Raw genomic sequence first — 19,283 nt, 5'->3', positions numbered from 1 at the left:
TTCATCCATGCATACGCGGTCACTTGCAGAGTTTCGCAAGGAAGTTAGTCTATACCCCAACTCTGGCCCATCCGGAAAAATGTTGAAATAAAAGTTAATTTATGGGTAGAGATTATTGACCTTTTAGTTTTAAACTCTAGTTGACATCACCGATTTATCTTTATTGCATGCGCTCATCCCTCCATGGGTGGGCTACAAAAGAAAATAGAATTTGTGTTAGTTGACTCCGCGCGGGGGTATTCAGACATCAAAAAAATTGATTTTTTTCTAGCTGAAGCAACACCTAGCTAATCGTGCCCATGAGCCATAGTTAGTAGGTGGCCGGATTAAGCTGGGCAAGTGCCTAACAATTGGTCATGATAGCACGCGTCATGAAAAATTAATCATCTAGCAAATAATGATAAAAATGCATAATTCATGACAAAGTCCCCAAACATGATAAGCTAAGCTTCGTTAGAACATCTGAATATTGGATGCAAAAAAAATTGTTGTTTAGGCCATCCTAAGGTTTCAACGAATACTTGTATTATTGTACGCCAATCATCTAAAACTTGCGCAAGCTAACTCATTAGCTAAAACCCAGCCTGGCCATGGATAGAGATGGAATTGACATGCATTATTTCTTGATTCGTCTAGATCGTCCAAGAGTCTGTATTTCCCACTTGCATTGGGCAAGGTTCGAGCAAGGAGGCATCCTGCAACCTGCACCCATGCACAGTAGTCTCCAGCCCTAGTCAAGGTAGATTAAATAAACTAGAACGGCGCCACTAGCTGCAAGGTAGATTAAACTAGGACGCGGCTGACCAGGGAGAGACTGATCGAAGCAATGGCTCATTAGTTAATTTGTCTTTTGAAATTATTGGCTACACCAGGCCGTTGATGATCCAATACTCATATGTATGCTTGCGTGTTATATTGTCGTCACTAGAGAGACGGACCGGGCACCAGCAGCTCACCAGCACTATAAATAGGCATGCATCCCCGTTAGTTCATAGAGCAACAAGATCCGGGCAGCAAAGCACGCTCGTGACATCCCTTAGCTAGCTCGTGGCATCCACTGCGTACTTAGCAAACTCCCATCAATGGTTGGTACTTTAAGCTGTGTCTCAGTTGATGATTGTCTGTCATATACAGTACTATGCATGCATCATCAGTTCTCTAGATCCATAAATAGCGCATTAATTATTGCTTTTCTGAACTGATCCATCATATGCTGGCCGAGCTAGGGAAAGACTACCTGTGCACTGCAGCTAGCTAGGTTTTCTACGTACAGCTAGCTAGAGTAACCTGCTAGCTCGCTCGCTAGTTATATTTACCCATATGGATGCATATGTACATGCAGGCGATGATTGCCGTCGGCCCGTTCGGTGGTGCTCAGGGTACATCGCACGACATGACCGGGACATCCAAGAAACTTCAGAGCGTTACTGTTTATAGCAGCAAGGACGGTGCCGGTGGACACATCAACGGCATCTCCTTCTCGTATGAAAATGACCAGGGGTCAACTACGTCGGTCGATACGTGGGGCACAGCTGCAGGCTCAAAAGCTACGGTATGTATGTTCTTGTCGATTCATTGTACGTTGTTATAGCTAATGTACCAACCTATTCTAATGTGCCAAAATCGTCGTTAGTTTACCATTCCAGCAGGTGCGTATTTGGCCAACCTCTCCGGCACATTCGACAACAATGTCAAATCGCTGACTTTTGTCACTAGCGACGGGGAGCCATACGGGCCGTACGGTGATCCGGCAGCTGGGAAGGGTTTCGAGATACCAATGCATAAGGGCGCCATCGTCGGCTTCTTTGCTCATTCCGGCGGGGTGCTCAACTCTCTCGGGGCATACGTGGGTGCCCAGCCATAGATGCAACACAGTATGCTACCAACAGTACTACCGGCCGGAACCGTTGGGCATGCATGCTGGTGGCCACCTTGATGCCTTGTGCTGCTGTTTGATTACTCAGCTGTGTGCAGTTTAATACAATAAAGTAGCTAGGGGCCCTACCGATCAGTACTTTAGCAGTAGCTGATGGATGGATTCCCATAGCTGTCCGTCTAAGTGTGCTTCTTTAAGTTACCGCTTTGCTGTTTGCGTGTTGTTTGCACTGTCCTGAATGGCTTTGTGATGAATAAAGGTCTTGGAACTTTGTTATTTATTTCCTCATATTTTGGTAAGAGTGGTACCCCTGTGAATCATATTGGATCAAAGACTATTATTTGGCCTAGGTTTTATACAACGCTCAAAACAACCGCGTGTACGGTGATTGAGTTTTCAGTTATACTGCAGAAGGTCCTGCATGCATTTTGAACCACCATGAAGTTAACTAACTCGAGAGTAGGGAATCCAAACACCCTGGGCCCAGCCAACAGAAGATCTCAATCGTGTACTCAGGCAAACCACCCGCCAAAACAGTAACTAAATCCACACAGGCAACTTCCACGTCTAAAAGATACTCTGGTAGAGCGCGTTAGGGAGCGTTAAGTCCATGCAGCAGTACCACTGTGCAACAGGTGTTATTATTATATCACCAGCAGCTAAATATATTCGAACTTAGGAGAAAACTGAAGTGATCCAACTGTAGTTTTGAATAGAGAGAGGGGGGGGGGGGGTATTTGGCATGCATATATATTCAGCTCCCTACTTAACTCTGCATGTTTTATCTCCGCTTCACGTGTACGCAGTTCAAGTGTATTTGAACTGTTTTTGCACTATGCATTATCTAGGAATAATCAATCTTATACTTACATTATAATAGCCTGGTAAGTGCTACAAGCATGCCGATGACTCAACTTGTGTTACTATTGTTGCTTAAGAGATTTGTAGAACTCTCTATAATACAGCTCCCCCACTCCTTATATCCCGAATCTCCCTTCCATCGGAGCTCTTCCGAGCTGCCCACGGCCACCTATGCCCGCCTCCCAATTACTGCACCGCCCTTCACCATCATCGACCTACGACCGGTGCGCTGGCCACGGATGATGACCATGCAACCAACTGGAGCCACTCCAGATAAAGAACCTCCTTGCAAAAGTGAAATCCCTGTTCTGTTCCATTTTCCACCTGTTTCAACACCGCTCTAGCAAGTGAACACCGACAAGATTGCCCTTGCAGGTTTTCCTCTTCATGGTCTACCTGTCATATAGTTGCTATCATGAGTCATCATATGAACTGAGCACCAGAGAAGGCAAAGTTATAGTTTTCGAGTCATTGGGGAAACCACACGTCGATATCCAACACGTTCTAGCGAGACGCGTTGAAGAAGTAAATTAATTTTTGTAACAATCTAATTTTCAAATCAGGAATCTAAATAAATTTTTGTAGCATCAATAAGATTTTTATTCAATCTCTTTTGATTTTAGAATATTTACCGCGAATTATAAATAATTTACTTAGCCATAAAAAGAAATATAAGAAAATATAGGTCTTGTGTGTTTCATGCCGCATCGCATCGTTTTATTGCTTGTCTTTCAGTTGAATTTAAATTCAAATAATTTGATTGTTTCTTTTTTCTTTCCTCTCCCTTTTCTCTTTTGGGCTCAATCTAATCCTCTTTCTTTCCCACTCCCCCTTCCTTCTCTTTTTTGGCCCAGCCCAGTTCCTTTTCCCTCTCTCTTTCCCTTCTCTCTTCTCCCTTCCTTTTCTCCCGCGCGGCCCAGCACAACCGGCCCAGCCGCTCCCCTATCCCGGCCCAACCCTCACTCCCGACCAACCCCACCCTCTTCTCTACTTCCCTGCCACTGACATACGGGCTCCACATGTTGGGGTCATCCCCTTCCACCGACCGAGCCGGACTCGAGCTCGAGTCCGACCCGGCCAGGCTGCCTCCCCTCGTCTCTCGGCATGCATGCCGAGGCCCCGCGGCCGCCCCTTTATAAGCAGCCTCCAGGACCCCCCCCCCCCCGACCCACCAAAGCCCGCAACAACCGCCCTCCGCCTCGCAAACCCTAGCTCGCGCGGCCGCAGCCGCTCGAGTACGATCGCGCCTTCAAACCCGCCGCCTCGCCGACCCAATCTCGCCTCCAACCGCCGCCGGAGCTCCGCTTTGAGGCGAGCAAGGTAGCCCCTCTGATTTCCCTCTCAATCTCGCCTTCTCGAGCGTGCGATTTCTCACCGGAGTCGCCACGCCGCGCGCCGCCATCAAACACCCCTCTCTGGCCCGCGGTTTCCCATCCCGAGCCCCTAGACGCGTTCTCCATCATGCCCTCTTCCTCCTGACCCAAACCCGAGTCGAAACCGAGCCCCGGACTGCCGTTTGGTGAAGTCCGGCGAGATTCCGGCCGCTCGCCGCCGCGAAACCCGCCGCCCGCGCCACCTTGGCCGCCGCGCGCTGTTGGATCTAGATCCAACAGATCAGATTCGATCTACCCCAAGTCAGCCCAACCCCGTACCGGTCGACCCTAGCTAGTTTTGCACAATAGTCCCTCTATTTTATGAAAATCAATCCGCACTCCACCCTAGTTCAAAAGTATTTTCGATTAGGTCCTTTTCTTATGTTTTAGCCCCTTTCTTTTTCTAAAATCCAACTTGCCATCCCTAACCCATCGGTTTTCTATATTAACCCCCGAGTTTAAGGTTTATTTATGTTTTAGCCCTCTATTTTTTTTTCAGAGCCCTTTTAGTTTTAAACCTTTTACAAATAAGCCCCTAGAACCATGTTTTAGCCATAACTTCTACATTTCAACTCCGTGGTCATCGATTCTTGCGCCCACATGATCCTTGCGATGTGTACAGTAGCTTTATAACCTTGTTTTGTTCTGTTTACATTGTTTGGTGTACTGTTTCTTATTTGTTGTACTTGTTTGTTTGTATGAACTTGTGTGGTGCGATAGACGGTGTGTAGTTCGAGAATCCGCAAGACCAAGGCTTTGAAGACGCCTCTGAGTAGCAGCAGTGCTTTGAAGAAGGCAAATGGTTCTTGATCATAATTCGGCCCGAATAATCTTAATACACACCTTTATTTATATGCATGCATGAGTCTATAATTTGATGGATCCCAAACTAAGGACATGCCTAGTGTCTATTGTACTTTGGTTGGTTAACTTGGAAACAATGCTACACTTGTTTTACTTCATATTTTGGGATACCTTTATGGTGTTAATTATAAGATTATTATCTTAAGTGGAACATGGAGGACCACCTACGAAAACAGTGCAACCACAATACTACATGGCTTTGGCCTTGGCTAATTAATTAGAAACTTTAGCTTATGATAATCTTACCGAAATGGCAAGAGGGGTTGCATCATTCGGGTATAGCTCGGTCCTCTTGAGGTTGTGATATAGTCCTGGTTAAGGCGTCTTCCTCATTAGGAGAGTTATGACCGTTTTGACTTGAAACCTTAGCGGATTGTCATAAGTTAGGGATTTTGGGAGCCTTTGTAAAGCCTCGTAGTGAATCCCTGCCACTCATCTCGGAAGTGTTTAAGGGCTCTGCAAATCCAGGCATCAAGGGAAACACGAGTTGTGGGTAAAGTGTACAACCTCTGTAGCGTGAAAACAGATATATCAGCTGTGCTCATGGTTAAGAGCGCTTTGGAGCCTCACATGATAATTGAACTTGAAAAATGATCTAAATTGATGTTCTTTATTTATGTTGTTGGTACTTATCTCTTTTACTTACTTAAGGGTTTATGGTATATACTTGCAAATAGGTAATGCTTGCTAAATAAAACTGGACCAACTAAAAGTGCTTATCGCAGTCAAACCATGTCAGCTATTCCTTGAAATTGGCCTTGCATGTCATATAATTTACTCCACTTGATGAGTACCGATCATAAGTTTAGTCACGCTTGCTTTACTAAAACCAATGCTGCTCAGAACAAGATAGTTGTCCAGAGTTCCCTGAAGACTTCGAGGAGTTCTAGGCATATGTCTCGCAGTCATCTGCCTGTGAAGTTGAAGTTCCGCTGCTTGTTAAAGACGTTTATTTGTTTGCTTAAGATTATGACTTTCGGTCCTGTAATAAAGTACTTTAATACTCTCTTTCGCTATAATATTATTTCGGATATACACTTGTATCGTCTATCGTATGTGTGTGAACTTGATCCTGGCGCACATATGAGATGCATCTGGTTTCTTCTTAAAACCGGGTGTGACAATTTTGTTATTCATCTCTACAAAACACATTTTATTTTTTGAATCAAGGTTTATTCCGGAAAAAACAGCATTGCTTTTGGAGAAACACTTGATATTAGAATAGACTTTCCGGTATGTGTTTGCATATATATTGAGAGTTTGCACATCTTGTTTGTTTCTATGCATATATAAATATTTTATAACTTCTTTTCTTCTTTAGTTTTGGACATAGGAAACTGGAAACAATTTATGTAATTATTGTTTTTGTGAGTACATTCACACTTTTACAAGTGACAAAGTGATGAGTGCCGATATCTAAGTACATAAACACCATTCACAAGTACATTTCTCATTGTGTGGGCATGATAGTTTAATATTTGATCACATTTTTCAAATGATAGATGATGAGAATGAAGGAAGAACTCCTCTTGGTGGATAGGATTAAAATTTTAAAATATTAAATATTTATTGGCACCATGAATTAAATTGTTAAAATATTAAATATTATTAGCATGTTCAAATTCAAAGAAAAATATTTTTAAATTATTATGTTGTTTAGTATAATCTATATTTCGATTAACAATGTAAAACTATGCTAAGCTTGCTAGCCAACCGAACCCGCTTTGAGACGTACTATAAACAAACTGATCTAAATTCTCTTCTTAATTTCTTAGACTTAACAACTCGAGCCAGAATTAGTCAACCAGGCATCACTACCGGAGAGGCCAGATTTGCCGAGGGTGAAAACGTTTGCCGAGAGCTATATTTCGGGCACTCGGCAAACTTACTATTTGCCGAGTGTCGCTCTCGGCAAAAAAAAAACACTCGGCACAAAATATTTTGCCGAGAGCCTAACACTCGGCAAACAAATACACTCGGCAAACAGATACCCTAAACCGTAAACCCTAAAAGCCGTTATCTTTGCCGAGTGCTTGATTTTTGACACTCGGCAAAGGGTGTATTTGCCGAGTGTCAGCTGACCGACACTCGGCAAATAAAATATTTTCTTTTGCTGGCCGAGAGGTCCTGGCGGACTGTCCGCCAGTACTGGCGGACAGTCCGCCAGGACCTCTCGGGGTCAGCCAGCAGAACTTATCATTTTTCTTCCATCCAACTATCTCTTCGTGGGCCCATCCTGTTATGTCCGTGGGAGGCTGTCCAAAACCCTCTACACCTCTTGGATGAAACTCCTCTATCTCTCTTCATCCACATAACACAACTAGCTCCTCTCACTCTCTCTTCCTTCCCCACGGACAACACCCCCCATTGCCCCCCCATTGTCCGTGGAGCCAAGGATTCGGTTCCTCCGCAAGGTCCACGGCGAACGAGCCCCTCCACAGGCTGCAAGAACCTTCTCCCCTCGTTTCCAATTCTTTGGAAGCACTTCCATTCATCCTAGGGCAAGAACAAGGTATATGCAATCCTCCATCGATCTCTCTACTCGATGCATATCTTGAGGAATGCTTTTAGCTATTGTTTCCTGCTAGGTAGAGCATGCTATTCCTTGAAAATCTTGAAGAATGGATGGCTAAATCTTTAGTTCACATGTTCATGTTCATTTCATAACCTAAACCTTTATTCAAGTCGATCTCCCAATCTATCCACTCATTGTTGTTCAAAATTTAAGTCTAGGCTTCCATTATCATCTAGAATGTGCCTACAAAGTTTGAGCCCCATTGGATTAATTCTTGACATCACATGTTTTCGCGGGAACATTCAAAACCGAGAGGTCCTGGCGGACAGTCCGCCAGAACTGGCGGACTGTCCGCCAGGACCTCTCAGTCTTGATTGTTACTGCATAATCCTTTGTTTGTATCCACCCGTTCTTTCATTACTTCTAATCAAGCAGTATACTTTCTATACATGTACAGATGGTGCATGAGAGGAGGACCAAGTTCTTGCATGATCCCGTCTCCAACTCCGATTCCGATGAAATTGAAGTCGTTCCTCCACCTAAGCGCAAAAGGAAGCCAACGCCCAAAATTTCAATGAGTCGAGCTGGGCAAATGGGCGGTCCTAGCCATGCGGAACCCAGGCGTAGCTACCAAAGAGCTGCTCAACCACAAGGTGATGTGCCTCAAGAGGAGGTTCCTATCTTTGATGAGTACCCTCCACTCCAACCCTACCGGAAGTATATCATGCACAGACCGGAGTACACAAGTATCAACTTCGGTGACCCTGGAGTGAAGCGAGTGGATTACACCACAAAGCAAAGAGGTGCTGCATTTAAGGAAAGAAAGGAAAATCCTTATGATTATGAGAAGTACATCACGGATAGGAGGTTTTGGAGCAAATTTCAAGCTGATTGGTACATATCCGTCTTTATTGAGAAGAAGAATGCTATCACCGTCTCCAAGTACATCAATTGGGTTGAAATGAGTGAGAAAAATAATCCAACCTTTGACTTGGTCATACGTGAATGTGAGAGGAAACACCTCTATGAATTCTTGGCCCTCAATCAAGATTGGAACAATGAGTTGGTTGCTCAATTTTGCTCCACTGCTTGGTTTGAAGGTGAGGGCAAGAATTCCTTTATTCACTTCAATCTTCAAGGGCGCGCCTTCTGGGTTTCATACAAGCAATTTGCTACTATCCTTAAGCTTGATGACACTCTAGATGAGATGGAAATTCACGATGACATCAATCCAACGGATGAAGCTCTTATGACTCTCTATCGGGATGAGGATCCGGATATAGCGACGACTCATGGACTACGTCCATATATGGAGATCATGAACAGAATATTCCGGGAGACCTTGACTCCCAAGAGGGGTGATCACACCAAGATTCATGGTACGGTCAAGAACCTTCTTCTAGCTATGGACTTTGATCACCCGCCCTTTAGTGTCTTTCACTTTTTCTGGACGGAGTTGAGGTACATGCTCCATCATGGCAGTAATCCAGTTATCTATGCTCCATACATTCAAAGGATGATTAATGCCGTGACTGGAATGGAGTTTGGATATGATGCGGTCCATGCCCCATATTGCCCACAGCCTCCCAAGGAGCAAGAGTTTCCACCAGAGGGCGAGTCTCCCCCATCAGCTCACTCTCCACCCCAGCCCACTATGGATATGCCCTCCACCTCGGCGATGCCTTCCTCTTCTAGGACTCGTCCTCGCAGGAAAGGAAATGCCTTTATTTCTGGCTTGAAAGCTCTCTTCAAAGTATGCCGCAACACCAACGATGTAGTTCGTGCTCACGCTCGGGCAAATCAGCAGAGTATCAACAGGATTGAGCGCCACCTTGGCATTGAGGAGACGGATTGGCCCTCATTTCCGCCTTCTCCTCCTAGGGACTTTCCAGCTGCGTGGGAGCATTATGATGTAGGTGCTGATGATGATGATGATGATGATGATGAGGATGATGAGTGATTACTGCTCCGAGCTTCCATTTGTCTTTTCTCTTTTTGGTGTTTGATGCCAAAGGGGGAGAAGATTGTATCCTAGCATTCCTAGCATTCTTATCTTTCCATCCTTTAGAGTCGTTGTGAGACTTTGGATCTATGTGAGACTTGGCTTGTATCGTATTTGAACAAAGTTGGCTTGTAATTTCTAATTTCTTTTTATGGATGATGTTTGCATGGTTGTGATCTTATTGCTTTTCGTTGTTTGTGAAATCATGTGATATTACATTATCTTGGTTTTATCTCATCATGATGCTTTGACTTTATTTGGTTTGCTCATTATGAAATGAAGCCAACCCATGCCTTGAACAGAAAAATGCAAACCCGACGCTGAGTTAAAATTGGAGAACGGTACCAGTTCAAGAAATGTGGTTCAAGCGAAGATAATTCTTTGTTTTATATTTTCTTTAGTCTAGGTATACCGTACTATCAAGGGGGATGTGGAAAGTGTGTGGTAGAACACAAATAAACCAAATCCGGAACCCATGCCTTGAACAGAAAAATGCAAACCCGAGTGGTCCTGGCGGACTGTCCGCCTGTCCTGGCGGACTGTCCGCCAGGACACTTAAAACCAGCCTAACGGCTAGTTTTTAGTGAGGCTCTGTATATATCCCTTCGACCCCAACGGGAAATCCACCCTGCCAAACTGCATAAGCTTAGCCTCAAGCACCTTCTAAGCACTCCAAAACTCCCCAAAGTGAAACCCTAGCTTCCCCACTCCAAATCCTTAGTCTAGGGTTGGGTTTGAGCAAGATCCAAGCAAGATTCAAGTTCTTTCCCAAGAGATTCACCAGCTTTGCCGAGGGAGCAAGATCCAAGCAAGATTTAAGCGATTGTTATCACTTTTTAAGCCATTGTGATCGCTTTGGCTGATCAGCAAATGAGGAGTCCAAATTTCTTAGCCTCAGTAGCCATGGAGGCCTAGGCACCCCGCGCACGCGTGCAGCAGGAACTGCCGCAGCGACCAAGATGCTCATGTTTTTCCATCGACGTCGCGTTAGCTAGATGCTTCCTGTGCGTGAGAGCTTTTGGGTAAAGGGCTGCTCCATTTATGGCTTTATTATCACAATATTTCCCGATTAACAACGCATCCTCTTCTATCGCTCCTAGTAACAGATGAGTGTGAAATTCACCAGTGACACGGACAAACTTTATTCATTGCCTGGATAGAGAGTGTGATGTTGTGTTGTGCAACTTGCTTGCCAATTGGATGCTCACGTGACAAAGTTATGACTATTTTTTTCTCGTATCCAGTCCAATAATATATATATATATATGTATATATATATATCACAACGGACATCACATGCAGTTTATATATATATATGACAATACACATTACACACATTTCATATATGACAATACTCATACAAGTCCATACAAATTCATACAAAGTTCATACAAGTTCAAATGTCCCGAGCCAGCATAAATGAACATATACAGTCCATACAAGTTTGGAAACGTTCATACAACTCACTGGGTCGGCGGCGGCGGCGGAGGCGGTGGCGGCGGGACAAACCCGTAAATAGCTTCTAAGGCATAGTCCTTTGCTTCAGAATCTTCAAGTTTCAAGAATATCTGACGCTGCTCCCAATTTAACCTGCATAAATTTAGAACAGAACGAAGTTCTTTGCCTTTGAAACCACACCTCATAGCTTTGTCACAACAATTTTCCATACTCAGTCGACCCATGAAGAGTTGTGCGGCAAATTCTTTATCTTCCATCAGGTTTGAAAAATGTTCACCAAAGCTTGAATCTGACTTGCCACTGCTGGTGGACTCTGCGTTGCATGTCATCTTCATCTTCATCTTCTTTCTGGGATTAGGCTCATTGGCTACATTATCATTGTCTACAAGATGTGTCGGCGGGGTCTCGACGACATAGTCAGGCGTAACATAGTCAAACACTGCCGCATATGTGAGCCAATGCTCTGAAATATAGTGCTCACCCGCCTGCATAAACCAAAAAAAAACTTGTGGATTGGAAGGGTATTAAGATTAAGCTAAGTTTCGGATTATGATATGGATTGCAATGCTTACCAAATGGAGTTTGACATCATTTTCCAATGCAGTAACATGTTCTTTTATATCATCGATACTCAAGTTGCAACTCACAACTTGTAGAGTTCGTGCAACTTTTTCCAGTACATCATGATCAGTAGCTCTCCACTGATCGTTACTATCCGCAAACTTTATGTTATGCAAAGAAAGAAGGATTCTTTTTCGCGTGTCCATCGGATCAGTTGGAAACCTACAATTTATAATCCAGCTTACTTTTGACTTTCCTGTTCAAAAATAATTATAAGGATGCAGACAAACTTACATTTCATACTCCAGCTCTATCGGTCCACTTAATAATATTAAAAAAAACTTGCGTCAGAACTATTTGGAAATGTGCAAATAATTTCGTATACAAATTATAAGGACAACTAAACCTTGCAGGTGAGCTTCCACATGATTCCGACTGGGTGTTTTCGTTATCCCTTGCAGGTGAGCTTCTTTTCGACCGGGTGTTCAACTGAAAGAATGAGTCAATAAGTCATTGGGAAATTTGTATGCAAAAAACTTGTTGGATATTTGATTTAGTCCCGCCATGAATCAAGCCAACTGGACCGATTAACTTTGGAACACCTCAATTCAACTAAAACAAACCTGTGTTGGACTGGGCCTTCGAGCTGAGAGCGGCGGTACAGTCGAACACGATTCCTCAGTTGACACTGAACCGGACATACAATGGCTAGTTGTTGAAACTGATGGAACGAAGTCCTGCCAAGAAGGAAATAAAATCCATATACATTACGGATCAATGCACAAAAAAAGAGATGTCTTATTTTCTAAATACATAGCCGAGAATAATATCAATTGCATATGATACAAGTTTTTATGAACAAAACAACGTGTAATGGCGTAGGTCGAAAACACAGATTTAGGGTCTCATATGGTCGAAAACACAGATTTAGGGTCTCATATGGTCGAAAGCTTATCAGCTCAAAATTGTTTGCCCCCCAAAAAACACAAGTAGCAATACCTATATATTGAACAAGTACAGAACACAGTCCCATATTGCTCTATTCTCCCAGTTACTCAAGGTGTAAGCCAACCCTACTTAATTCTGGAAAGTCATCATGTAGTTGGCCACAAGGAGCACTCAGCTGATATCACAAGTGCGAAAGGGGTGTTAATTGTTGACTAAAAGCCCCAAGACATGCCTATGGTAAGTTTCTTTCGGTCTCACAAGTTACGAAAATTGTGAGAGCAACATGACAGCCAAAGGTAACAGACAACAAGCACTCTCTGCACAGCACAAAGAAATAGCGGTCCGTCAGAACTGAGGGGTCCTGGCGGACAGTCCGCCAGGCCTGGCGGACAGTCCGCTAGGCCTGGCGGACAGTCCGCCAGGCCCTCTCAGTTCTGATTTTACAGCATAATCCTGTGTTTGTCTCCACCTGTTCTTTCGTTACTTCTAATCAAGCAAAGAGAAAATAGGGAGGTTATTAAAAAAAATCAACATGCCTTGGTTACCAATCAGTCACTGAATAATATAGCTTCTTGCTGGATAATCCTTTTTTAGATAATCAACCTGAAATCAACATGCATAAGGTGGGTTGCGAGTGGTAATGGAGAAACAAGTAGCGAGATCTTTAAAATGAAAGACTTGTGTGCAACTACATTGAAAAGTCAGAGGCAGACATTCTCAGCACACGCCGGGGGCGGGGCCGCGGCGGCGGCGGCGGCGGGGGCGTAGGCCGGGGGCACGGCTGCGGCGGCGGCGGCGCGGGCGGGGGTGCGGGCCGGGTGGGGGCGCGGCGCGGGCCGGGTGGGGGCGGGGGCGGGGGCGCGGGCGGGCGGGCGCGGGCGGCGGGGGCGGGGGCGGGGGCGCGGCGCGGCGGGCGGGCGGGCGGGCGCGGGCGGCGCGGGCGGGGGCGCGCCGCGGCGGGCGGGCGGGCGCGGGCGGGCGCGGGCGGGCGGCGCGCGGCGCGGGCGCGGGCGGCGGCCGGGAACGCGGGCGGGGGCGCGGGGCGGGGGAGCGGCGGCGGCGCAGCGGGCCCGGGGGCGGGGGCGGCGGCTCAATCGAAGATAGCGGGGCCGGGGGCGGGGGCTTTGCCAAGCGCCAGATCTAGGGCACTCGGCAAACAAGCGGGTTTATCTCGCCCGCCCACCGCACGCCCGCCCACGCCCGCCCGCACGCCGCCGCCCACGCCCCCGCCCGCCGCCGCCCACGCCCACGCCCCCGGCCGCCGCCCGCCGCCGCCCACGCCCACGCCCGGCCGTCGCCGCCCGCGCCCGCCGCCCGCCGCCCGCCGCCCACGCCCACGCGCCCGGCCGCCGCCCGCCGCCGCCCACGCCCACGCCCGGCCGCCGCCGCCCGCGCCCGCCGCCCGCCGCCCGCCGCCCGCGCCCGCCGCCCACGCCCGCCCGCCGCGCCGCCCACGCCCACGCCGCCGCGCCCGCCGCCCACGCCCACGCCGCCGCGCCCGCCCGCCCACGCCGCCGCGCCCGCCCACGCCGCGCCCGCCCGCCCACGCCCACGCCGCGCCCGCCCGCCCACGGCCACGCCGCCGCGCCCGCCGCCCACGCCCACGCCGCCGCGCCCGCCCGGCCACGCCGCCGCGCCCGCCCACGCCGCACCCGCCCGCCCCCGCCCCCGCCGCCACGCCCGCCCCCACGCGCACGCCCACGCCGCCGCGCCCGCCGCCCACGCCGCCACGCCCGCCCACGCCCACGCCCGCCCGCCGCCGAGGCCGTGGGCTCGCCGCACCGAGGCCGCTGGCTCGCCGCCCCGAGGCCACCGACGCCGCTGCTCACACCCCGACGCCGCTGCTCCCACACAGCAGTCTTCCCAACGCCGTCGTCTCGCCGGGGAGCGCTCCTCAGGTGCTGTCGCCGACCGTCCGTCCGCCGCCGGCAACGTCGCCTCCAGTCTAGGTGACGACCCCGCCTTGCTAGTACATAAGATGATTGCAATGCTTGTGAAGTATGTGTTCGCGTATGCCCGATAGATCTACCCCTTGTGGATTGGAGATTTGAAAAGGATATTAAAAGGGAACAAATGCTTAATTATAGTAATGATTTCGGAGTTTGTGAGTTAAGAAGTGAGCTAAACATTATTGACTCTAGGAGTGTTGAATGAAATGTTGCACACCTGCTTGGCTAGTAGATAATTTCTTATTTAAGCAAAAAGAATCTCCAAAATGATGCATGCTTTGATTGATCCAATCTCGATTTCTCTTGGTTGTTGATATAAAGTGGTAAACTTTTTTTAGGTTGGCTTGAAAACTGTGTTTTATTTGTGTTCTGCTTTGTCTCATATGCAGCCAATCATCCCTCTAAGATTTCTAAAAGTTTGGATCAATCCCTTGGAACGAAGGTTTTTTGGCTGGCTGAGAGGTCCTGGCGGACTGTCCGCCAGTACTTGCGGATAGTCCGCCAGGACATGTCTCGGTCAGCCAGCAGAACTGAGCATTTTTCTTTCATCCAACATATCTCTTCGTGGGCCCATCGTCTATAGAGACTTCGTATTAATTTAGTTTTACTAGACTTTTATCATATATAATTGATATTAACTAGTTTTCGTTGGGTATAGTAGACGATGAAGGACCGTAGGTGGATGTACACTGGTCACCGTAGTAAGAGAGATGTCAGCCCTGAGTGGATTAAGAACACCAATGAATTCTTGGAACAGGCGTGGGGCGAGAATGCTAAAGGAGCGGCTAGAATTTTCTGTCCATGCAGCAAGTGTGCTAACAGGAAAAGACAAACACAGGATGTCATGGGGGAACATCTCTTCCTTAATGGATTTACGCCAAACTATACCCGGTGGATCCATCATGGTGAAGGCCATCGTAGGAGAGAGGACGTGGTGAGACCACGTGTCGAGGATTGTGATGCTGAGGCTGGTGTAGTGGACATGTTAGATGACTATCATGAGGCACACGTTGCTGAAGAACTTGTAGAGGAGGAGCCTGAGGGGTCCGCAAAGGCGTTTTACGATATGTTTGCCTCAGCACAGAAACCCCTTCACGGACATACAAAAGTTTCTCAGCTGGATGCCATTGGACGAGTAATGGCGTTGAAGTCGCGGTACAGCCTGAGCAGAGACACCTTTGATGGTATAGTGACAGTTATTGGCAGCCTGCTTCCAGAGGGTCACATCCTGCCAAAGAGTATGTACGAGTCACAGAAACTTCTTCGTGCACTCAAGATGCCGTATGACAAGATACATGCCTGTCCGAACGGATGTGTCCTGTTCAGGAAAGAATACGCGGAAGAAAAGTAATGTCCGAAGTGTAAATCCTCTAGGTTCTTGGAGGTTGACTCTGGTGATGGCAACAAGAGGCAGCTTGATATCCCCGTGACAATCCTACGTCACCTTCCGGCCATACCGAGGAATCCGCGAAACAGATGACATGGCATAAGAAAGGGAAACGATACAATCCTCACAAGATGGTACATGCATCAGATGGTGAAGCATGGACCTACTTTGATAGCATTCATCGGGACAAAGCCAGTGAGGCTCGTAATGTTCGTATTGCGCTGGCAACTGATGGATTCAATCCGTATGGAGCGATGGCTGCCACATACACATGTTGGCCCATGTTTCTGATTCCCCTCAATCTCCCCCCAGGCATAGCATTCCAACGACAGAACGTGTTGTTATCGTTGATTATTCCTGGACACCCGGGGAAAAATATGGGTGTGTTCATGGAGCCGCTGATTGATGAATTGGTCCATGCTTGGGAGGAAGGGGTATGGACATATGATCGGGCCACAAAGACCAACTTCAAGATGCATGTTTGGTATCAATACTCTCTGCACGATTTTCTGGCGTATGGGGTCTTCTGCGGGTGGTGTGTTCACGGCAAATTCCCATGTCCGGTATGCAAGGAACGTCTTAGGTTCCTTTGGTTGCAGAAGGGTGGTAAGTATGTTGCGTTCGACAAACATCGACAGTTCCTACCTCTTGACCATCCATTCAGACGAGACATCAAAAACTTTACAAAAGGTGTTACAGTGACAGACCTCGCAAGTCCGATGAGGACTAGTGCCGAGATTCGTCAGCAGATAGATGGTCTCTTGATCAATCCAGAGGGTGGCTTTGTGGGATATAGTGAGCAACATATGTGGACTCATAAGTCGGGCTTGACTCGGCTCCCGTACTATGACGACCTGCTCCTTCCACACAACATTGATATGATGCACACTGAAAAGAATGTTGCTGAAGCACTTTGGGCAACAATCATGGATATTCCCACGAAGACAAAGGACAATGTTAAGGCTAGGTTGGATCTAGCAATATTGTGTGACAGACCAAACTTAGAAATGAGGCCTCCTGCACGAGGAAAGACATGGAGAAGGCCTAAGGCCGATTATGTCTTGAGCAAGCCCCAAAGGATAGAAGTACTACAATGGATCAAGGCGTTGATGTTCCCTGATGGCTATGCAGCTAATCTGAGTAGAGGAGTCAACTTGTCTACTTTGCGAGTCTTATGTATGAAGAGTCATGACTACCACATATGGATTGAGCGGCTTCTTCCAGCGATGGTTCGAGGTTATGTCCCTGAGCATGTCTGGCTGGTACTTGCAGAGTTGAGCTACTTCTTCCGCACACTTTGTGCAAAGGAGTTATCACGGACCTTAGTTGCAGACTTGGAAAGAATCGCACCGGTGTTGTTATGTAAGTTGGAGAAGATCTTTCCACCCGGATTCTTTAATCCGATGGAGCATATGATATTGCATCTCCCGTATGAGGCACGAATGGGGGGTCCCGTGCAGGGTCGGTGGTGCTATCCAATTGAGAGATGCCTAAAGGTTATCCGAAAGAAATGTGGAAATAAAAGCAAAATTGAGGGTTCCATTGCCGAGGCATACATTCTGGAGGAGGTGTCGAACTTTACATCAGTATACTATGGTGACAACCTACCTAGTGTGCATAATCCACCGGCTCGTTACAATGCTAGCGAAAATGACTCGAGACTCAACCTTTTTCAAGGTCAGCTTGGAACTGCAAGTGGTTCGACCACCAAGAGGTTGAGTCATCAAGAGCGGTGTCGGATCATGCTGTATGTGTTGACCAACCTTGACGAGGTGACACCGTACATGCAACAATTTATTCAAGAATTCTGGCGTCAATCAAGGGATATCACGGAGCAGGAATTAGATACCCTGCTCAAACAAGGTGCAGGAAATGGATCCCCCAATTTTATTTCTTGGTTCAAACAGAAGGTACGGTCCAATCTAGCCCGTACTTAGCTTTTCACTCTAAGTTGTTTTTACTTAGTTTGTCCAATCGTACTTGAACTTGCAGGGCGTTAGCGATGCGACCTTGAGTGCCGAGTTGAGACAGGTGGCCGGTGGCTTTGGATATAAGGTCAAGTCATATTCTGGTTATGACGTGAATGGATATCGTTTTTGTACAAGCAGTCATGAGGATTGTCGACCCAATCGAAAGACCACAAATTCTGGGGTGTTTACTCCCGGCCTTGATGGGATTGAGTATTATGGAAGAATTGAAGAAATATACGAACTCAGCTACTATGGTTCGAAACCACTTAATCCCGTGATATTCAAATGTCATTGGTTTGACCCTCAAGCAATGAGACGGACGCATTCTAATGTTGGGCTAGTCGAAATTCGACAGGATTCAGTCATGACCATAGACGATGTCTATGTTGTTGCTCAACAGGCTATACAAGTTTATTATCTCCCATATGCGTGTGAAAGCAAAGAGCATCTTAAGGGTTGGTATATTGTGTACAAGACATCACCGCACGGCAGAGTACCTGTCCCTAACGATGATGATTACAACTTAGATCCAAACATATATGACGGAGAGTTCTTTCAAGAAGAGGGGCTACAAGGGCGATTCGAGATAGAATTAACCGAGGCAAACGAAATGGAAGTTGAAGCAGTTGATGATGTGGGGGAGGAGGAAGAGGTGCAGAGCGTTAAGGATTTACACATGCTAGAACGACTACAAGTAGACAATGCAAATGAAGACACCGAGTCTTCTGATCTTATTGGTTACGACATGATTGATAGTGATGATGAGGACTATGATCCAGCTAATCCCGACTACGATGAATATTTTTAGTCAATGTAAGACTATATTATTACGTATTGATGTTCTATTTTCTTCATGTATTTATCTAAGTATGTATTATATATTTATCTGTACTTATTACGTAATTATGGGTGTTGCTCTAAAGTGGTAAACTTTTTTTATGTTGTCTTGAAAACTGTGTTTTATTTGTCTTCTGCTTTGTCTCATATACATCCAATCATCCCTCTAAGATATCTTAAAGTTTGGATCAATCCCTTGGAATTAAAGAAGGTTTTTTGGCTGGCTGAGAGGTCCTGGCGGACTGTCCGCCAGGAATGGCGGACAGTCCGCCAGGACAGCTCGGGATCAGCCAGCAGAACTGATCATTTTTCTTTCATCCAAAGTATGTCTTCGTGGGCCCATCATCTTATGTCCGTGGGAGGCTGTCCAAAACCCCCTATACCTCTTGGATGAAGCTCCTCTATTTCTATTCATCCACATAACACAACTCGGTTTTCTTTATGTATTTATCTTGGATGAAGCTCCTCTATCTCTCTTCATCCACATAATTTGCATGTAATTATGTTCTATTTTCTTTATGTATTTATCTAAGTATGTGTTATATATTTATCTGTACTAATTAATTTTCTTTTAATTGCAGGGGATTCACCAGAGATGGTGGGCCGCGGGATGAAGAAGAGTGTAGCGGCCCTTCACAAGAGGTTTTCGGTGGGGAGCAGTGAGCCGACGTCCGCGGCGGCT

The 19,283-nt window shown here is 46.8% G+C and overlaps 1 protein-coding gene across 1 annotated transcript; it reads left to right on the top strand.

Moving 5' to 3' along the window:
• The first annotated feature begins 944 nt into the window (after positions 1-944).
• Positions 945-2,162, top strand: LOC112878652 (protein GOS9-like). The gene is made up of 3 exons (XM_025942891.1): positions 945-1,085; positions 1,343-1,552; positions 1,634-2,162. Exons 1-3 carry the CDS (start codon positions 1,083-1,085, stop codon positions 1,862-1,864), a joined length of 444 nt encoding a protein of 147 aa, XP_025798676.1. The 5' UTR covers positions 945-1,082; the 3' UTR covers positions 1,865-2,162.
• The last annotated feature ends 17,121 nt before the right edge of the window (positions 2,163-19,283 follow it).

The sequence above is a fragment of the Panicum hallii genome, unplaced genomic scaffold (genome assembly GCF_002211085.1).
Source record: "Panicum hallii strain FIL2 unplaced genomic scaffold, PHallii_v3.1 scaffold_227, whole genome shotgun sequence".
NCBI classification, from domain to species: Eukaryota; Viridiplantae; Streptophyta; class Magnoliopsida; order Poales; family Poaceae; genus Panicum; species Panicum hallii.
The sequence above is the reverse complement of the archived record's forward strand: the minus strand, read 5'-3'. Positions and strand labels throughout refer to the sequence as shown.

What these genes read in the sequence shown, in the direction of transcription:
- LOC112878652 (XM_025942891.1), top strand. An exon ending in CTGCAGGCTCAAAAGCTACG is followed by an intron (nt 1,553 to 1,633) that starts GTATGTATGTTC and finishes AATCGTCGTTAG; the next exon opens with TTTACCATTCCAGCAGGTGC.